The sequence below is a fragment of the Pieris rapae genome, chromosome 2, assembly GCF_905147795.1.
Source record: "Pieris rapae chromosome 2, ilPieRapa1.1, whole genome shotgun sequence".
NCBI lineage: Eukaryota > Metazoa > Arthropoda > Insecta > Lepidoptera > Pieridae > Pieris > Pieris rapae.
Genome location: NC_059510.1, coordinates 9,951,980 through 9,970,142, shown reverse-complemented (window position 1 = coordinate 9,970,142; position 18,163 = coordinate 9,951,980). Strand labels below are relative to the sequence as shown.

The 18,163-nt window shown below is 30.9% G+C and overlaps 2 protein-coding genes across 7 annotated transcripts in view; both read right to left on the bottom strand.

The window, feature by feature from the left end:
- Positions 1–18,163, bottom strand: part of LOC111000670 — a 66,154-nt gene that overhangs the window by 44,360 nt on the left and 3,631 nt on the right. The gene's annotated exons all lie outside the window — the stretch shown is intronic.
- On the bottom strand, positions 5,187–8,411 carry LOC123689093 (cysteine-rich with EGF-like domain protein 2). Of its 2 annotated transcripts, XM_022270212.2 has the most exons (4): positions 8,237–8,410; positions 7,178–8,145; positions 6,755–6,793; positions 6,156–6,279 (listed from the first exon to the last, which is right to left on the bottom strand). In XM_022270212.2, the coding sequence occupies exons 2-3, from the start codon at positions 8,131–8,133 to the stop codon at positions 6,778–6,780; spliced, it is 972 nt and encodes a 323-aa protein (XP_022125904.2). In that variant the 5' UTR covers positions 8,134–8,145; positions 8,237–8,410; the 3' UTR covers positions 6,156–6,279; positions 6,755–6,777. The 2 variants fall into 2 exon arrangements, with proteins under 2 accessions (XP_022125902.2, XP_022125904.2); XM_022270210.2 differs by lacking the exon at positions 6,755–6,793 and having other exon boundaries at positions 5,187–6,279; positions 8,237–8,411.

Below are 18,163 nucleotides of genomic sequence, written 5' to 3'. Positions count from 1 at the left end.
TTCATAAGTGTACATTATGTTACCTATATGAATAAATGATTTTTGACTTTGACTTCGAAATACTTGTTATTTTTTTTATGTTACTTATATAATACTGGGGGCACTCGAGCCCTCGGGCATTGAGAGTGTCCATGGGCAGTGGTATCCACCAACCACTTCTATAAATACAATTTAATATACTAAAAATACAATTTAAAAAAATTATAAGCATTTAATTAAGTATAAATAAATTTCTCCCTATGAAAACTAAGTGTGAACTTGAATGGCGATTTTAGTTGTTATACTCGTTTGAACTCGTTCAGTTGAAGGTCCGAATACGATATTATCTAATCTAGTCTACAGTAAAACGGGTCCGACCTGAAACTCTTCCGGGAACGCTAAATGCACATATTGGCAGCCTTATTCAGATGAGCGTGAAGATTACCTTCTTAGAATCGGCTAAATTATACTTAAGTTAAACCAGATAAGTTTCATTCTCCAGAATAATACTTTAAGTTACTTTTGCAGTCTGTCATAAAAACCCGCTAATATAACTTGTCAATGGCAAATCACGCGCCTAAACTTGGGACAGACTTCATGCGAAAATAAAATACTTCATACAGAACTGTAGAGACGTTTGGCTACAAATCGATATAGCCTGTTTAACCCCCGCTTATATTAACTCATATTATACTGTCTAGAAAGGGAAAGGAGTTCCACACTCTTGCTGTTTTGAGGAGGATCATCTGGGGATGTTTATAACGAAGAGGTAAAGGAGAAAATCTAGGCAATAATTTCTGGAATTGTAAAATTAAAATGGTGTAATTTACTATACATATGGTCATATAGAAATCCTGTATATAATCCTAAAAAAATCCAAGATTACGTTCGAGGGAATTTTTCCGCCCAAATATATTTAAGTATTACTTAGGTTTATGAGTAAATAAATGTTCTCGAAACCCGCAGGTAGCAGCAGAGACTTCTGTGATTTGTGTTTAAGTAATGCGTCGCTTTTTTAAGTGTAGTAATACCGATATATCATAGAAATCTATTTACTTGATGTATTGCGACCTCTTGCGCACCCAACCCTTACAAAAGGAACTTGGTAATTCGATATTAAAACATCGATACCTGAATCGAATGATCATATCATTTTTCCTGAGATATTTGCAATGAAAGTTGTACGCAGTGATGTGAAAAAATGTTGAGACATCTTAACGGAACAATAATTATTCACATGAACAAAAACTCTTTTCCACAAGTCGTAAAACTAGTTTGTAAATAAATAGAAATTATCTTACACGAAACATACAGATAACAGACGCAAAAATTACAGATAAATCGGGCATTAGTCAATATCTTAACAAATTCTTTGAGCGAAATTTGTTGTCTAACCCGTGTGTCTTCCTAAGTTGAGATTTCGTATGACTTTCGTATATCCAAAACATATAGGAATTGGTATGAGTGGATACTTACTGAATAACCTAACTTAGCAAGCCTTAGATACTGAGGAGAATTTAATAATTAACAGCGTATAAAATTCTTTTTTCATATGTATTATCTTATTATTATATACTTATACGAGTATAAATATGTATGTAATTCCTATAAATTTAGCAATATTTTAAATAATGATTAATTTTAATAAAATGTAAATGAAAATATAGATTTTCCTTAGATTTGTAAAAGTCGAGTGCAGTGATGTAAAAAAAGAGTAACAATGCAACGTAGAAAGTTGAATTTTAATATCTATTGTTGATTTTATGTCATGGGAGTGTTTTCATATTAATTTAATATTACGACTTCACTTTCTTGTTTTAAGATAAGATATTAATTATACGCACTATAAGTGATACAATCAACTATGTACGCGGAACTTTGGACAAACGAAAATAAAGACAATTATGAATGCGTAACAGTTTCCCACGCCTTTGGCTAATGTTAAAATGATCTTTAACAATCAAACTATTAATAAATAAGTTAATAGATTCGCAAAAACGTCTCCATTGGATTACTATACTCTTCCTTAATTTCAAACCTCTGAGATGACGAACACTCTACTGTTTTACATGACCCATCTATATCCGCGCTGCAGGGGTTTTCCCGAAAACAAATTAAAATCTCGATTGAAGACTATAACAACGTTGACAGACTTATCGTGAACACAAACTACAATATACGACGGCGTGTATCACGCATTGCATGTCGCTAGCAATTAATGAACTTGCCAAGTAACAATATTTATAATTTTTCTATTGTCTTTGTAAGATCACTGCTATGAAGATAACAATATTTATGTAATAGTCAAGCTAAAAATGATTTAACTTCACTTTAGGCGAATGGCTTCTTAAGGACCTATCCGGTCACAAAACTCCAAAGAAGTACTTACGTAAGTAAAAGTTTCAAGGGAAAATGGAAAAAATATATGGTGGAGGTGAGTGGTATATGTATCCGTTTTGAAAGATCGATACACGAATTAAATAACTTCGCTCGATAGAAAAATTCATCCAAACAGTCAATTTTTGACATTTTGAATTCATTTTATGGCAAATATTTATATTTTTTTATTTATAGTTATTATATAAACAACATTTTGAAATTTACACTATATATTTTATCGCAAGCTAAGTAATCCATTTCAGAAAAAAAAAATGAAAAAATTAATTAATGTATTGTTTTACATAAGTAATTGTTATTACGGGCCGGCGCGCCTCAGTACTTCAGTTCTCCTTTGCGCACAGCAGTCGACCCAGAGACACTAACGCTGCAATCCGTGCTGGAATAGGGCCTTCAGCCTTAAGGATGACAAATACCGGTGATATTCATGTGTAAAATATTTCAAGGTTTTCTGAGCCATAGAAAGAAAACTCCACGCTCAGATTGTTGGCTAACACTATCTAAATATCATCCAAAGCATTTAGAAAAGTCGAATCATAGTGCTAAAGGATTTCTTTCGATGTTGTTATTAATATGAACACGCAGTAACTGTACATTAGTACTTTATATAAATTACGATTGACCTCTGATATTAATTGTGAAATGGCAACTCCGTAAAAACAAAACTCGCTATATTGTCTCGAATCCGGCAAAGTCGCAAATCAACCTTCCGTTTTCGGCTCAACTATAACAAAAACTTGTTTTAAACATTATCTGAATTCTGAATACATTATATTGAGTTTTATAAAGTTTTTGCTTTTTTAAAAGCTGGTTTCGGTTTTGCAGTCTTGGTACACAATTTGTGTTTAAGAAATGACCTTGTTAGTTCTTGTTTAACAAGTGTTTAAGGAATATCGATAACAATATGTGTTCCTGTGACTTCTACAAATATATAGATGCTATCAACTACAGTAATATATGTTATCTAAACCAATAGGAACCGGATTGCCAGATTAGATTGTAAACCAACAGACAAAATGGCTCATTTTGCTCAGTGATGCTAACTAGTTCTCTCCCCAAATTTAGGGGTAATCAAGAACTCTTGGGGGGAGGAGGTTCATTGATAAAGTACCTATACAAAAAATGTTTTCTGTAAAAGACGCACGATTCTATACAACTTACAATTAAGCCTAGAAATTACATTTTTTTTACATTCTGTAGGAGTTGCCATCACTGATTTCGCTTGTCATCAAAGACATCTCTAGTGACTGATGCTGACTTCAAACGCGTCATCGTCTTTCGTCATCATACATTCTTATGTGTTTCTCAACCAAAAGTACAGATATCTTTTCTCTAGATCTGGGTTTCAATTGACAGAATACGAACCGCAATTTAAATAATGTATGTTGAAACAAATATTTGTATTTCGTCTAAAACGAGTACACGAAGAGGCCATTCAATAATGTACATAAAGTTACTACTTACATAATGCGTGGGCAATGGCAGGCGACATAAATTATCAGATGAAGCGACGATTTATATTATTACTTTTATATTATAACTTTAAGTAATTATCATGAATTTTAGAAATATGTATGTATATATATATATTATCATGTAACTAGAGACAGACATTTTAAAAATATATGTAATAACTAAAATATATTATTAAAAGGATTCCCTTTAGGCAAGGTTCCGAATTATGTACGATGTCAATTTTGTACATAAATTTGTATTTTCAAAATGTCCTCCTCACATTACAAATACATTAAATTATCTTTAAAGAATGAAGCTGAACCAAACCCGAACGGACTGCTTCGCAAGGAATTAATGCACCTAAAAGTTTAATTAAATTAAATAGTCAATCAATTTACCTAATAATTGTTTAAAGGAAATAAGGCCTTTAATTTAGAAGTAAATATATATTTTTCTTATATCATACTTTCATAAACATACGTACTCAATTACATATATACCTACCATCTTACTATAAACATACTTATTTGTCGTATATATTTTATATCGTTAAAATAAAAAAAAACTAACTTTTTAAATTTACTCGCGATATCTTCTAACTTAAACCTTTCAAATCAGTACCTGCAGGCGAGTGCGGTATGAGCATGTAAATCTGTGTCAGGGTCACACTACACTGATTGACAGCTCCTGTTACATAACTCTTTTGAACTGTTTATTACTTAACGAAGACGAAATATTTTACTTGTACTTCTACGGTATAAGACGCCTTGGTTGATTAATATATACCTATATGTCGCAGGCAACTAGCATAGCTCAGCCATTCAATTAATAGCCTAGCCGTTTAACTAACGGCCTGAAATATGTTCAGCTAGTTGATTAAACAGCTAGGCAAATGGCTTGGATCGATGACGTTTCATTACTTGCCTAGCCTGTTAATTTAATATATATGTAATTTAGAAAGAAAACAATTTTTTTTATTTATTAAATGCCTGAATTCCGAAACGCCTATTAAAACTGTTATCAAGCTATTTAAATTATTATCTTGACGACATAATTATCATTTAATCGTCGTTTCTATAATCCGATATCAATGACACAAAGCTCTATCATTAACGATAGGAAAAGTTATTAAAGCCGTTTTGTACTTTAGAGATACAAGACAGAAATAATTGTGGATGCGCTCTGCCCCACTTTGGGGATTTAGAAAAATAAGTAAACAGGTTAATAACGAAACAGGTTTATATATTAAAAATATTTAAATGCTATAAAATCTGTGGATATTCTGAGGTAGATTTTGTATCTAATGCGACAGACTAAGCATAGTAATTTTTTTAAGGAATAAAAACTAACTATAAATTTTATCACCCATTCTTTATTAAAATCTTAATCTAAATTTTAAATAATACTTAAATATTGATTGTTTGTACAAAGGGACAAAATCTTCATAAGAATTAATGATCACAAAATAAATATATCACAAACCGTTACTTAAACAAGAGAAATATATTGAATTCAATTTTACTCGTTAATAACTGAAACTTAGTGATTAACTTTTGATAAAACAGAATTGTTTAATATAAATTAAATAATACAATATACATCGTTTAAAAAAAGGACAATAATATATAAGACAGCCATTATTAAACAACAAAATCAGTTTTAATACACTCTTTAAAACAATGTTATAAAACTGTTTCATTTCATTTATAACAGTTTATTAAAATACAAGTTATTTCATCATATACCACTTATGGAATACCTGTAATCTTTAATTCACATCTTAATTATTTATACAATTACTATTACAATTTTATCTACGAAATGTGCGTAAGTTTAGTAACATTACGAAAAGTGAAAATGTTTTAATAAAGTCAATAAAAAATCGTGTTTTTTTTAAAGATTTTTGGCACTCCTTCATATTACATAGAATTTTCTTTAAAGAAAAATTACATTTCACGAAATAACTTTTAGTGTTAAATTGACCTAACAACAAGTAATATAATTTATGAAAAAAAAAATTAATTGTATAAATTCCTAAAGAGCGGGTTGATAGATATTTAAAGTTCATTGGTTCATCGATACAGGCAACTAGGCTGGCGATCGCCAAACTATAAGACACAATTATAATTTCGCCGAGAATCGAACCCTCGCTCACCAAGCTATACATTACCAACTAAGGTATAAAGGTACCAAATACATTCATTTATGCTATAGTGCAAAACGAGAAAGAAAATACTCTGCATCATAAATCACTAAATCTAAGTGCGAAATAGTTGCATCAAATCAAAGTCTTTCATATTCACAAGGCCCGCGTGTCCATTAATCATACAATAATATTCAGCACCGACGATATATGAGATTACCATGATGCCGACAATGCCGCCAAGTGATGGTGACTTGGGAAGTAATATTACTGTTGCTATTAACAATCCTATGTATGTGATGTACCTATAATTAAATTCCTTTAATTAAATGTTTTCCAGGTAATGATTCAAATGATAGATAGATAGTTTAAATAAAAATAGGTGTTTATAAGTACACCTAGATTATTTATAGTTTTTTTATAAAGCCCGGCAACGCACTCACGAGCCCTCTAGCATTGAGATTGTCCATGTGCGGCAGTATAATTTAACATCAGGTGAGCCTCCTACCCGTTTGCCCCCTGTTCTATAAACCACAAACTCGGGATAGCAAAACATTAGGGTTTCTTATATGTTTTCACATTATAAATTTAATAATCAAATAAAAGCTGATCACATCATTACTAAACCAACAAAAATATTTAGAATAAAACAAATTCAATATTTGTGCTTTGTATTATACCTACATGTTGATGTAATTAGAAAAAGCAATGTTCCCAAAAGCTGTTAAACTTAGGAGGAAAAATATAAATACCCATCACCAAAATTTAAAGATAAATTACCTAAAATATATAATATCACATGTTTACAGCTCCTCTTTTCTGTAAGAAATATTAAAGTATTAGCAAACAAAAAAAACTTTAATAGAACCACATTAGCTTGAACACTTTTGACTAGTTTTGTACCAAGATAGATTTGTGAGAAACATACTACAATTATACCCTCTTGTTTATTAAAAATCAAATTGGTAAAATTGCACCCTTTTAACTTAAGTACTCTTTAGTCTTATTCTGTGTAGTTGTGTTAACGCTGTGATGAAAATAAAGAAATACTTTAGTTTGGTTCTAAACCAAGGAGTTAAACTGTTTTATTTTTATTTAATTATTATTTAATATTGAATCTTAGACAATTCCTTTTTTTGTGATGTTTTTTTATAAAATCAAACTTATGTGGTTGTTATGAATTTATATCATAGGAAAAATTACCTAGTTGTAGTTAATGTCTCTGACTGATCCTCATCTTCTCTGTCAGCAATACACAACTCTCCTTTTTTTGAGTATCCTTTTGCACATTTTCTGCATAAATCTGGCCCATCTCCATGACAACCATTACAAGACTTATCACAGGCTATACAGGCATAGGAGCCTAATCTATTTTCACAAAATTGGCCTGCGTTACATCTCTTTAAGTCATCACACTCATTTATATCAACGCAACCTTCTTCTGAATCAAAAACATATCCAGATTTACAAGCCACACAGTCTTTGGCTGTGCCTCCACGACACCCACCCATACAGGAACGATGGCAAACAGAACACAACATTTTGTTGTCATCCTTGTAAGACAAATAGTAGCCAGAAGAACATTGGTTACAGTTCTCTCCCATATAGCCAGGATCACATAGGCATGTACCATTCCCTTTCCGAGTACCATCACCCCTACATTTTCCATTGCCACTGCATAAATTATCATGATCACCTGGACAAGGTGTGCAATCTTTGCCAAAATGGTGTTTGGGGCAGCATACTTGTAACTTGTCTATACATATATATTTAAATAAATCATCAGATTCATCAGGATCTTGTGCCCACCACTCTTCAATAAACTCTTCAGCTTTTTCGGCTATATGATGGCATTGAATTGAGTGTTTTGACTCTTTACATAGTCCTTCTTGAATATCTACCAATCGCATCTCACTTCGTTTGTATGATTTTTTTAATTTTTCTTCCTCCCAAGCAGTATCTCCTCCTTCATATTTTCCCCGGGTTGTTCTATCTAATCCCGCTTTGAATGATTCTATAAATAACCTACACGATTGACACTCGCCGAGTGATTTAGACTGGCTTAATATTCCAGGGTTTATGTTTGGAGGCTGTACAGTACAAAGTACCGAAGTGAAAAAAATAACACTAATGTATACACTTAAAACCATCCTCTTCATTGTAATTTTATACTGTAAAGTTAAAAATTAAACATATTATAATGCATTAAATATTTACAAATGTTCAATTACAACAAGTGGAAAAATTACATGGTTATTTTACCTTAAGTATCCTTGATTACAATGGATAATCTGTTATAATTAAATGCAATAGTACTATACTACCTTTTATTAGCGCAAAATAATAATTTAAATATGATTTTCATTCATAATAAATCGTAAAACTGACGTGTTTTATTTCGACTAGCTAATAGCTAACAAATACTGACGTAAGCCTATACGGACGTAGTGACAACTGACAGCTGACGCGTCAATGACCGGCTGAAGTCGGAAAACGTCGGCATGCGATCGATGCGACGTTCCGACGTTATTATATACTATAGACATGTATTTCTGTTAAATAATATATTTTCGAACTTTACACATAATATACAACATTTGTATTGGACATAAAAAGATTTAATATGATACATACTTAATAATAAATGAAAGGTTTAATGTTATGAAAAATAAAAGTGACAAGATAAGTCACAAACCCATCATCAAGTTGAATTGTTCGTGTTCGTATGAAATATATCGGGGCGTACGCGCCATTCCAATGAAAAATTATCGATTTTACCTTTTGCCGATCGTATCTCATTATGCGATTATCCGCGTAAATAATAAATCGAGTTTTGAAATATAATTGACTTTCGCAATACAAAGATTAACTACATACTTTATTTACGTATGTGTTATATTTTTCATTGATCTTATCCTATGGGTTGAGATTTGTATGCCTATCTAGTTTTTTAAAGAGATTAAATAACGCAGCTCTGAGTCTCAACTCTGGGTGTGTTTAAACTGGTGATCACGAGCTGCAGTGACCGCCTTTAATGGGTGTCCCGTAAGCATTCCCCCCTATTTTATAAAAAAATACCCTATTTCTATCATAAAATTCGCAACATAAATGACTTCTACTTCTTAATCTAATAAACGTTACAAATGTAACGTAATAATGTAATGTAAGAAACAAAGAAGTTTGCATACATGTGATATCACATCACAGATATTGCATAATATACAGCTTTCACCGACTACAATGCTCGTTTTGATTTACTAAACATGGGAAAGTCTTCTAACAGACATTTAACACAGTTTAAATAAATAAATTGTTTATTTGCCAAGATAGTGGTACAATTACATCGATCAACTAGAAAAATCCGCATAATCAGTCATGCATGCATGCAAATGTCATATTAATTTTTACAAAGTCATATAATAAGAACATTAACATAATGTGATAATAATAAGTTAAGTTATTTTTAATGATGTCAAACTCATGTTCTACATAGCTACTGTATGTACATGCCTACGATATAAAGGCTTCTTTAAAAATTTACTCATTTTATCTTCTAGGAACGTGATTAAATATTTTTATAGCCATGGCGTATTTTTTTTTTAATATATCTATATTATATATGTTTTATATATTTGTTTTGCCATATTTTGTTTTAAAATATGAGATTTAGTCTAATTAATAATATTATTTATTTTTATGAATATAAAAATATTCTAGTACAATGTTTGTCAATCATAGGTGTTAATATATAACGAAAACAGAAACATTTTATACGTGCATTTGAATCAGAAATAATTGTAATCTACAATTCAAATTGTTCCATGAAGATTATTAAACCCATATACATTAAAAGTCACAGAAAAACCTGAGAAATAAAGAAATGATCTCGCTTTAAGCCTGTTTGTGGGTTGAGATGATATCATAATGATCTTGAATCGTATGGATATAAATAAAATGTTAAATGTTGCTATTATTTAAAACTTAAGTGCAGCTACGATCGGATACTTTTATTTGCAGTTTACCTAAGAATTTATGCCATGATAAATTATAGAGAAAGCGATACTGTAGTGGTTTTGATTATTTGAGATTATTTTAAATTCGAAAAAATTACTTCTTTTATAAAATAATAAAAACTTTAAAAAGGATAAATTTAAAATACGTATACGTTTTATAAGACATTTCTGCTTATGACTGCGTTATGTAAATTACCAATTAAATTTTTTATACATCAAAACCGTAAAACCATTCAAAGTATGATTGTAACTCAGATTATAGATGTGTTGGGTGTTAGTGAATCTCCATTAGAATTCGGTTCTTAAAAGGTTTTGACAAATTTTAGGTAATCTATACAATAAAATAATTGTGTCTTAGAAATAGAACTCTTTTAAATTCGTTTTTACAGCTATTTCAGTACAATAAAACCTTATATATTAAATAAAACGAAAAGATAAATCTTAGATAACGTCTCGAACCGTGACTATTATAATATTCTTTGTTGTCCACTAATTATGAATTGATTGTTCGAGAAATTACGGCCGGATTATTTAATTGCTTCCGATGGTGATTGGTTTTATCCGTGACTTTAATTTGAAATTTGTTTATGTATATACCAAGCACAAATACGATCGTAAGAGGTAACAAACATAAAGGAAATAGCAAGGAAATCTAAAGTCATAAAATTAATTTAATTGTTACCAGAATTCGGAAGTCAACTCAAATTAGAAATCATGATTATAACGTTTTAGAAATTCTAATTTCAAAAAATAATTCGTGTGTCAAAATAAACCTTACAGTTAACAGAGTATGTGAGTGTTAGGAGTGCTGTTAAATAGAATTTTATTGTCTTTGGCAGAATTTGTTTAATCATTCTATAGGTAAAAAAATATGATTTGTTCTTTTTTTTGTTTAAATTTAACGAGCGCATATCGACTTAATTTGAGAGCACGGTATTAAATTTTTTTGTATCTTGTATTTTTAAAAACATTTGTGGCAATTTGTTGAAATACTAGAGGACAGCTTATTCGTTTTAACCGTTCCTATCCCAATTCGGTATCAAGAAATAGAAAAACCCTATTCAAACCCATACTGGCAAACTATTTAGTAAGCGGATTGAGTCACGGCTAAATGACGTCATGTCGCAAATGCCAACCAGCTGGACAAGGATATATTTAATCATACAAGAGACAACCTCGCCAAAATTGTTTATACATATAAAATAAAAGAAATCTTTACAAATCAAGACAATCATTTTACAAGGTATATTAACAATCAACTACAAAAAATAAGTCAAAATTTATTTAATATGGCTTTTCTTTAGATATAGTAAATTGTAATGTAAAAATAATCTATAGAAAGTAAATCTCAAACAAGAGTGCACTTTGAGAAGACCTTTATATAAAACATTTAATACCCTGAAGGCATCTCAAATTTTATCTATGGTACGATATTTTTCATGATTTTGAACTAAAAATACACTAAGCCTTAACCTTTCCTCTAAACACTATTATAAGTGGTATTAGTACGGTATCACCAAACTGTCCGGCTTTTGTTTAAAGCAATATGATTCATTTTTTAAAAAGCTAGTCTTTTGCTGACCACAGTAGCTATATTAAAAAGGTAGATTTTAGAGAAAGTTGAATATTGTACATTTATCATTCTCTCTCTTTACGAGATATTGTGTCTCTTTGCGTTAGGAAACGTGAATGTTCTGAAGAATTGTTTGGTTTCTCCTGTCTCGTTTCAAAGCTGTATGAGCCGTATCAATGCAAATTTTCATAATCATCACCTTGACGGGTGTCTTCCATTGTCCGTCACAAGGCACTTTCTTTTGTTAACTAACGAAGTGTGGAATCGATTCCCAGTGGTCTTCCTTGAGAGACCTCCAACTAATCGAAGTTAGAGTGTGGAGTACACTCCCTCTAAAGGCATACACACTCCCCACAAAAAAATATTCAGCGAAGTAATGAGCATCGCGTAGGTTCTTTTGCCCCTCTATTATATATCACATTTCATTATAATTTTAAACTACATTTGATAATGTTAGACTTAAATAAGTTTTAAGATTATAATCTCATACGTTTGTAACTCAATTTAATGAACTTACTTATCATAATGGTCTGCTAATTGGGATTTCTAAAAGGCGGGCAACGCACTAGCGAAACCTCTGGCATGTAAAGTGTTCATGAGCGGCGATATCACTTAACATCAAATGTGTCTTTTGCGCGTTTCCCCCTATTCTATAAATAAATTAATTTAGTATAAGTACTCAAAGTGGTAGATAATTTATATTCGTTCGTTTTTTACTAATATGTAGACGAAAAAGACATAAAATATTATATTTTATATAAGACAACTAAGTAAATAACTATCGTGGTTCAAACTTGTTTGTCAAGAAACCTTGAACATTATGACATAAATGTTATGTGTCACGATAGCTATGCGATCTAACGATCTATATTAACAATCTAGTTATCATAGAATTACAGGTTTAAGATAAATCATTTTGTTTTGTAAAATCTCCTCAAGAACCTTACATATAGTCAAACACATTTAATTATTTTAGAATTACTCTAATCTTACTTCATTAAGAAAATACAAAAGAAATATATTATATCCACACAAAGCAAATGTAGATTCATCGGTTTTTTTACAATAAATCGTAGTTTTTTAATACGTTTCAATTCAAGTTAGATAAAGCTATTATTCATAACAAATTACCAGAGATCATTTCATATTAGCAATTATAATATCATCTGTGGACTACCGCCGGCGCAATTAACTTTTTTGTTCTGACAAATAATTCAAACCAAAGCCGTCGTGCTAGTAACATGATATCTAGAAAAATATTATGAGATTTTAGTGTTTTTTGAAATAAGTATTATTTTTGTTACCAAAGCATTCCACAAAATTTTGAATAATTAAAAAAAAACGAAGGTATTGTCTTTTTATTTTTTTACTATTGGTAGTCTTTGCCGCAAATATTGTCATATTTATGAACCTACGCAGGATTAAACTATGAAGTATAATTCATTTAATATATTTTTAATTGATTAAACAATGTATGTAGTTTTATATTATATAGGACGGCGAATTCAAATGTTCAGATTTATTCTATATAACATAAATGTATGGTCTACTGATAGCGTCTTCTTTTGTTTCGTTTCAATCACACATTTAACAAAAGTCACATTTACTTTGAATAACATTTATCAGTTTGCTGGCTTATTAAGTCACGTACAAACATCCTGTCTCGAGACTATAAAAAAGCCACATCTAATCAGCGGTCATCGCACTATTTTTACATAGGTTTGAGTATAAGCATTTATTTTAAGAGATTCATTTGAGTATGTTATATTGGAACTACGCCTCTATTAGACAAATAAATATGGCAAATATGAAGACAGGCGTGGGTTCAAAAAGTTTTATTAGTTTTAATATTTTAATTAGATAATAATAGATCATTTCATATTTATTAGTCCAAACAAACCTTTGTATGATAAAAATGGCACTCTAAAACATTATTTTAGACCGGACTTGCAGACACCGCCTCTATTTAGTGTATGCACAAGTGTTGCCAGCAATTGCCTAATTTAGTACGGTGCGAACAAAGAGGTGGCCCAGATCTATTGTGCGATTTAAAAAACAACTTTTAGATTAAAACGACTGTGATGTTCTACATTTGAATTCTTGAGATATAAATTGTCAAATTATTTTTGCTTAGTTGTATTAAAATTAGACGTGATTTACTTTTCTTGTGTACATTTGAGGATAAAATTTAAATATCAACTAGACAGGATACCACTCAACTTGAGTTTAATTAAATAAGGAAGCGTGATGATGATTTTTGTTTGTGGCACGTGGCGTTTTGGATGAGGTACATTATGTTACGCAGAAAGATAAAGATAATAAAAGCTTTTTTAAATACCTTCTTCATTCCTTGGCGTGGAAATAGGTTTTAAGTGGCGTTTATAGCGTTGTGATAGTTTTTTGAAGCACAATATTTTTGGGCACAAATTAATGAAACAGATGCAGAAATCTGTCTCATTCTGTGTGAGGGTTAACATAGTTACTTAGGTATATCATATATATGTAAAGAGATATATGATGCTACATTGTGAAGAAAACTGTCAAACTATTTTACAATATCACATAAAAATTACGTCTTAATGACATGAATGCTTATTGATAGTAAGAATCAAAAGTAAAAAAAAAGTAAAGAAAGTATGTATAATATAGCTATACTATAAAGATATTAGACAAATTCTATATTATCCTCGTATAGCCACTATTCAATTACGCCTTCAGCGAACAATCGTTGCACCGTGATTTGGCTAAGTGCAACAGATAATAGCGCGCTTAGGAATTCTGTCCGGACCACTTTTGTTCACGTTAACCCCAAGGCAACTCTAGTGTGGTCCAAAAACTAAATTGCGAAGGATTTAGTCATTTTATTTTTCACGTTTATATGGGTTAAGCCGATTTTGTGCTATAGTCGGCAACGGCTAGTAGTAGTCGGAAAAGGCTGGCATCTCAGTCGCGAGCTCTCTGGCAATAAATGTCCATGGGCGTCGATATCACTTAAAATTCGTTGAAAGTTATTTGCCTATTGTTCTATATAAAAATAAGTCTTTAGCCTTGCCTCAATTTGAATCAGTAGTTCCTCAATTAACACCTTTAACTAAACAAACAAAACTACTCTATATTTGTTTATTTATTTCGTTAAGCAACCATTTTTTCATTTTTTCATCTGTAATATTTTTAGAGTAGGTACATGTATTTCTTATTTTATATTTTCAAAGTTTGTTTATTCCTGTTCTTCCTGATTTGTCATATCATTATGTGAAAAAATCTTCGGTGTCTCAGAAGCCAAGGCTCACTTTGGGTGCTGCGACAAAGTAACTAAATATATATTTTTGCCGCTCAAACATTCAGGAATTCTCAAATTACAGATAACAAAAAAGCTTTAAGCGCGTTGATGTCTTTTATAACGCAGCTTTCAAGTTAAGTGTTTACTGAATTTCAAATTAGATTAGAAGGTTCAAATGAGCCTTATAGGCATTATTGGAACCGGCTTTAATGTTACGAAAAAGTTAATGACAGGGTAGGCGCCGATTCAAGTTTGAATCCGTGCCTCAAATTGGAAATGCAGAATTATAAAAAGTGGTTGCTCTTGATTTTCATAATTCGTACAACAAACGAGAGAGATTTTGGGTATGTAAAATTACTTTAAATATCAAAGAAGTGCACCAATAATTGATGTGATTAAGATTTTGTAATAGTAATAATACATTTAGTCAGTAAGTGTATGTGCATAGGAGGCAAACGGGCAGGAAGCTTACCTCATGTGGAATGATACCACCGCCCATGGGCTCTTTCATTGCCAGAAGGCACGCAAGTGCGATTGTCTTTTAAGGATTGGTAACTTACGTTCTTTTAGGGGGTTTTAGTAGAAACCCAAACAATATATGCTTTATTTGGAAGTTTTGTATTAAGCTGGTCGATTGACACTTGAAGGTAATTAGTATAGAGATGCTGCTACCAGTATATAATTTGTATCGCTTCCGCAGCTTTAGGTTTCGTATATTTGCGATTTTTTTTTTCAGTGAAATTACATAATACGAATGAATTATACACCTTTTTTGACACTCTTGTTTTTGGGAGTTTAAAGTTTTTCGCATATAGACATACAAACACGACCGGAAACCAACGCTTCGTTTGCATTTCCTAAACATTTTAAACGGTGCAAGGGTGTTATGGTAGAGTGTGCACCCTAAACAAAACGCGGACCAAACAATTTTGAAATATCCAAAATAGTACGTTTTCACATATCACTTTGTGCCTGTGTTTGTAATTAAACTCCTAATTCCTGGACCGATTTTGATGATTTTATTTATTATTTCTAAGCAGGTTAGGAAAATTTGAGTTTACTTATTTATAAACAAAATGTAAACTTCTCAGTATTTAAATGTTAAAGCGGCCGAGGAATGTTTAACTTGAACTATTAATCTATGTAATGATTTTTTTATTTCAGACCGAGATATTTATTACAGCATCCCAATAAAAAAAACTTTGTTCAACGGTGTTCAAGATTTAAAGCACAGACTTAGCGCGATCTATTTTTTGACATAAAGAAGTCATACTTAACGCTTACATTCGACGTGATTACCTAATCAGATATTGTTAAGACAATAGTTTAAAACAATGAATACTTAATATATTTACACGTTTCAATTTTAAGGATGTTAGCCGCCAGTGCGGAACGAATTATATGCACAAAAACCAGGCACATAGTATGATGTCAGAGATTTGTAACATCTTACATTGTAAAGAGGAAAACGTATATTTTCTAGATTAATATGGTATATACATTTTATATGTTGTATAATTAAAGAACAAGAAACGATTGATGTTACTCAAAATAAGATAAAAATTATATCAATCGATGTTCTTAGGCTAACATAGAAAGTTTTTTGTACAGAAATTTCTTTTATTATTTAACTAGCAGCCCATCGCAGCTTCACACGGGAACATTTAAACATTTTTTTTAGATATTAATATGTTTTTTAATATTCTGGAACATTTTTTCAGTTCTATGAAAGATATTTAATTTTTTATATAGGCATTTTTTTACACCTTGGGTAATACATATTACTGTAGTTTTATGTATTAGCATTGAAATAGTGAAAGAAGAATACAAATCTTTCCTCTTTATATATATAATATAATTATAGGTACAAGTTTAAATATGTAATAGTAAAATATTACATAATCTATACCGATAAATATAGTACTTACATAGAAGTGTGTCTGAGTAGATAACACTCACACACAAAAGAGATAAGTGTTACTAGTATTTAGCATTTGTACGATTTGCCAAGCGTTTTCTTTTGTGAAATAATAATATTCTCGTTATACTACAGTGCCATAACAAAAGACCGACTAATATGGCTTATATTAGGTGGCCTGAAAATTTCAAAAGGTAAAATAAAAAAAATGTATTGGCAGAATTTGATTTGACTATTCAATAAAGCCTTTAAAAGTGATACAGTGATAATACCGGTCATACAAATCGGTACCATTTTAATAATACGTTTCATCTTAAGCCTCAAAATAGGCTTTACTTTCGGCGGTCACCTCTTCATCATTTTTATGTCTAGCGAGCATTCTCTTGTGGTCTGAGAAGGGGAAAAGCCTTTAGCTGCGAAATCTGTTGAAAACAGTGGATGCGGAATCATATCAACTAACTAGTATGTTTAAAACACATAAAATTATTCAGCCCCATAAAGTTTAAATCATGTGGGATCCTAGATTGTATGTCCGACGAAAACACATATATCTGGGCATACGTCTCGCTCTTATACCACCTGATGTGAGATATCCAGCCCTTGGAGACCACACCTGTCAAGGATATGCCTATTTGTCCGCGTAAAATGATTCTTGATGGCGCCAGTCTTTAATTATAGAGCAGAGATAATTGTGTATTTTTCAGACACAGTTATGTCAGTTATTTTACAATATATACAAACATATGTTAATAAACTGATAATATAACTAATGCCATTTAAAGTAAAATCCTCATTTCAGACTCCATAAAAACTTCTTAAAGTTTAGCTTCCAAGATAAAGCTTAAAAAAAAGAAAAAAGCACAAAAGCTCATTACAATTCCGAAGTTAACGGCTCATTCATAGAATGTTAAGTTAATCACAACAGCTTTGTGTGTTGATTTATAAGATACAGCGATTTATCGGTGCAACTGCCAGAAATTTAGGCCTTTTCTAAAATTACATTTTCAACATTCCTTGGGTGCTTAAACTTTTAAATACCAAGAAGTTTACATTATGTTTACAAATAAGAAAGTAATTAATATACCAAAATAGCGGATCCAACAATGTCTTGCACACGCATCTTAAATACAAAAAAAAATTAATTGTAAATCTAATCATTGATTAAACAAAAACTAAAAATAAAATCGGTCCAGTCGTTTAAGATGAGTATAATTAACTCGCACAGAAGATCGAAATGAAACTCAAAATGAGCTTAAACAGGTATTTAAAGAATCAAAATTGAGATAAAGACAAAAAGAAGTAGAGAAACAGTAATAGAACAGAAGACATAAATCCTTTACGAAATATGTTAACGCATATATTCACGTAAAATAGTTGTTTATTTCGTGATACCATCAGTTCAATT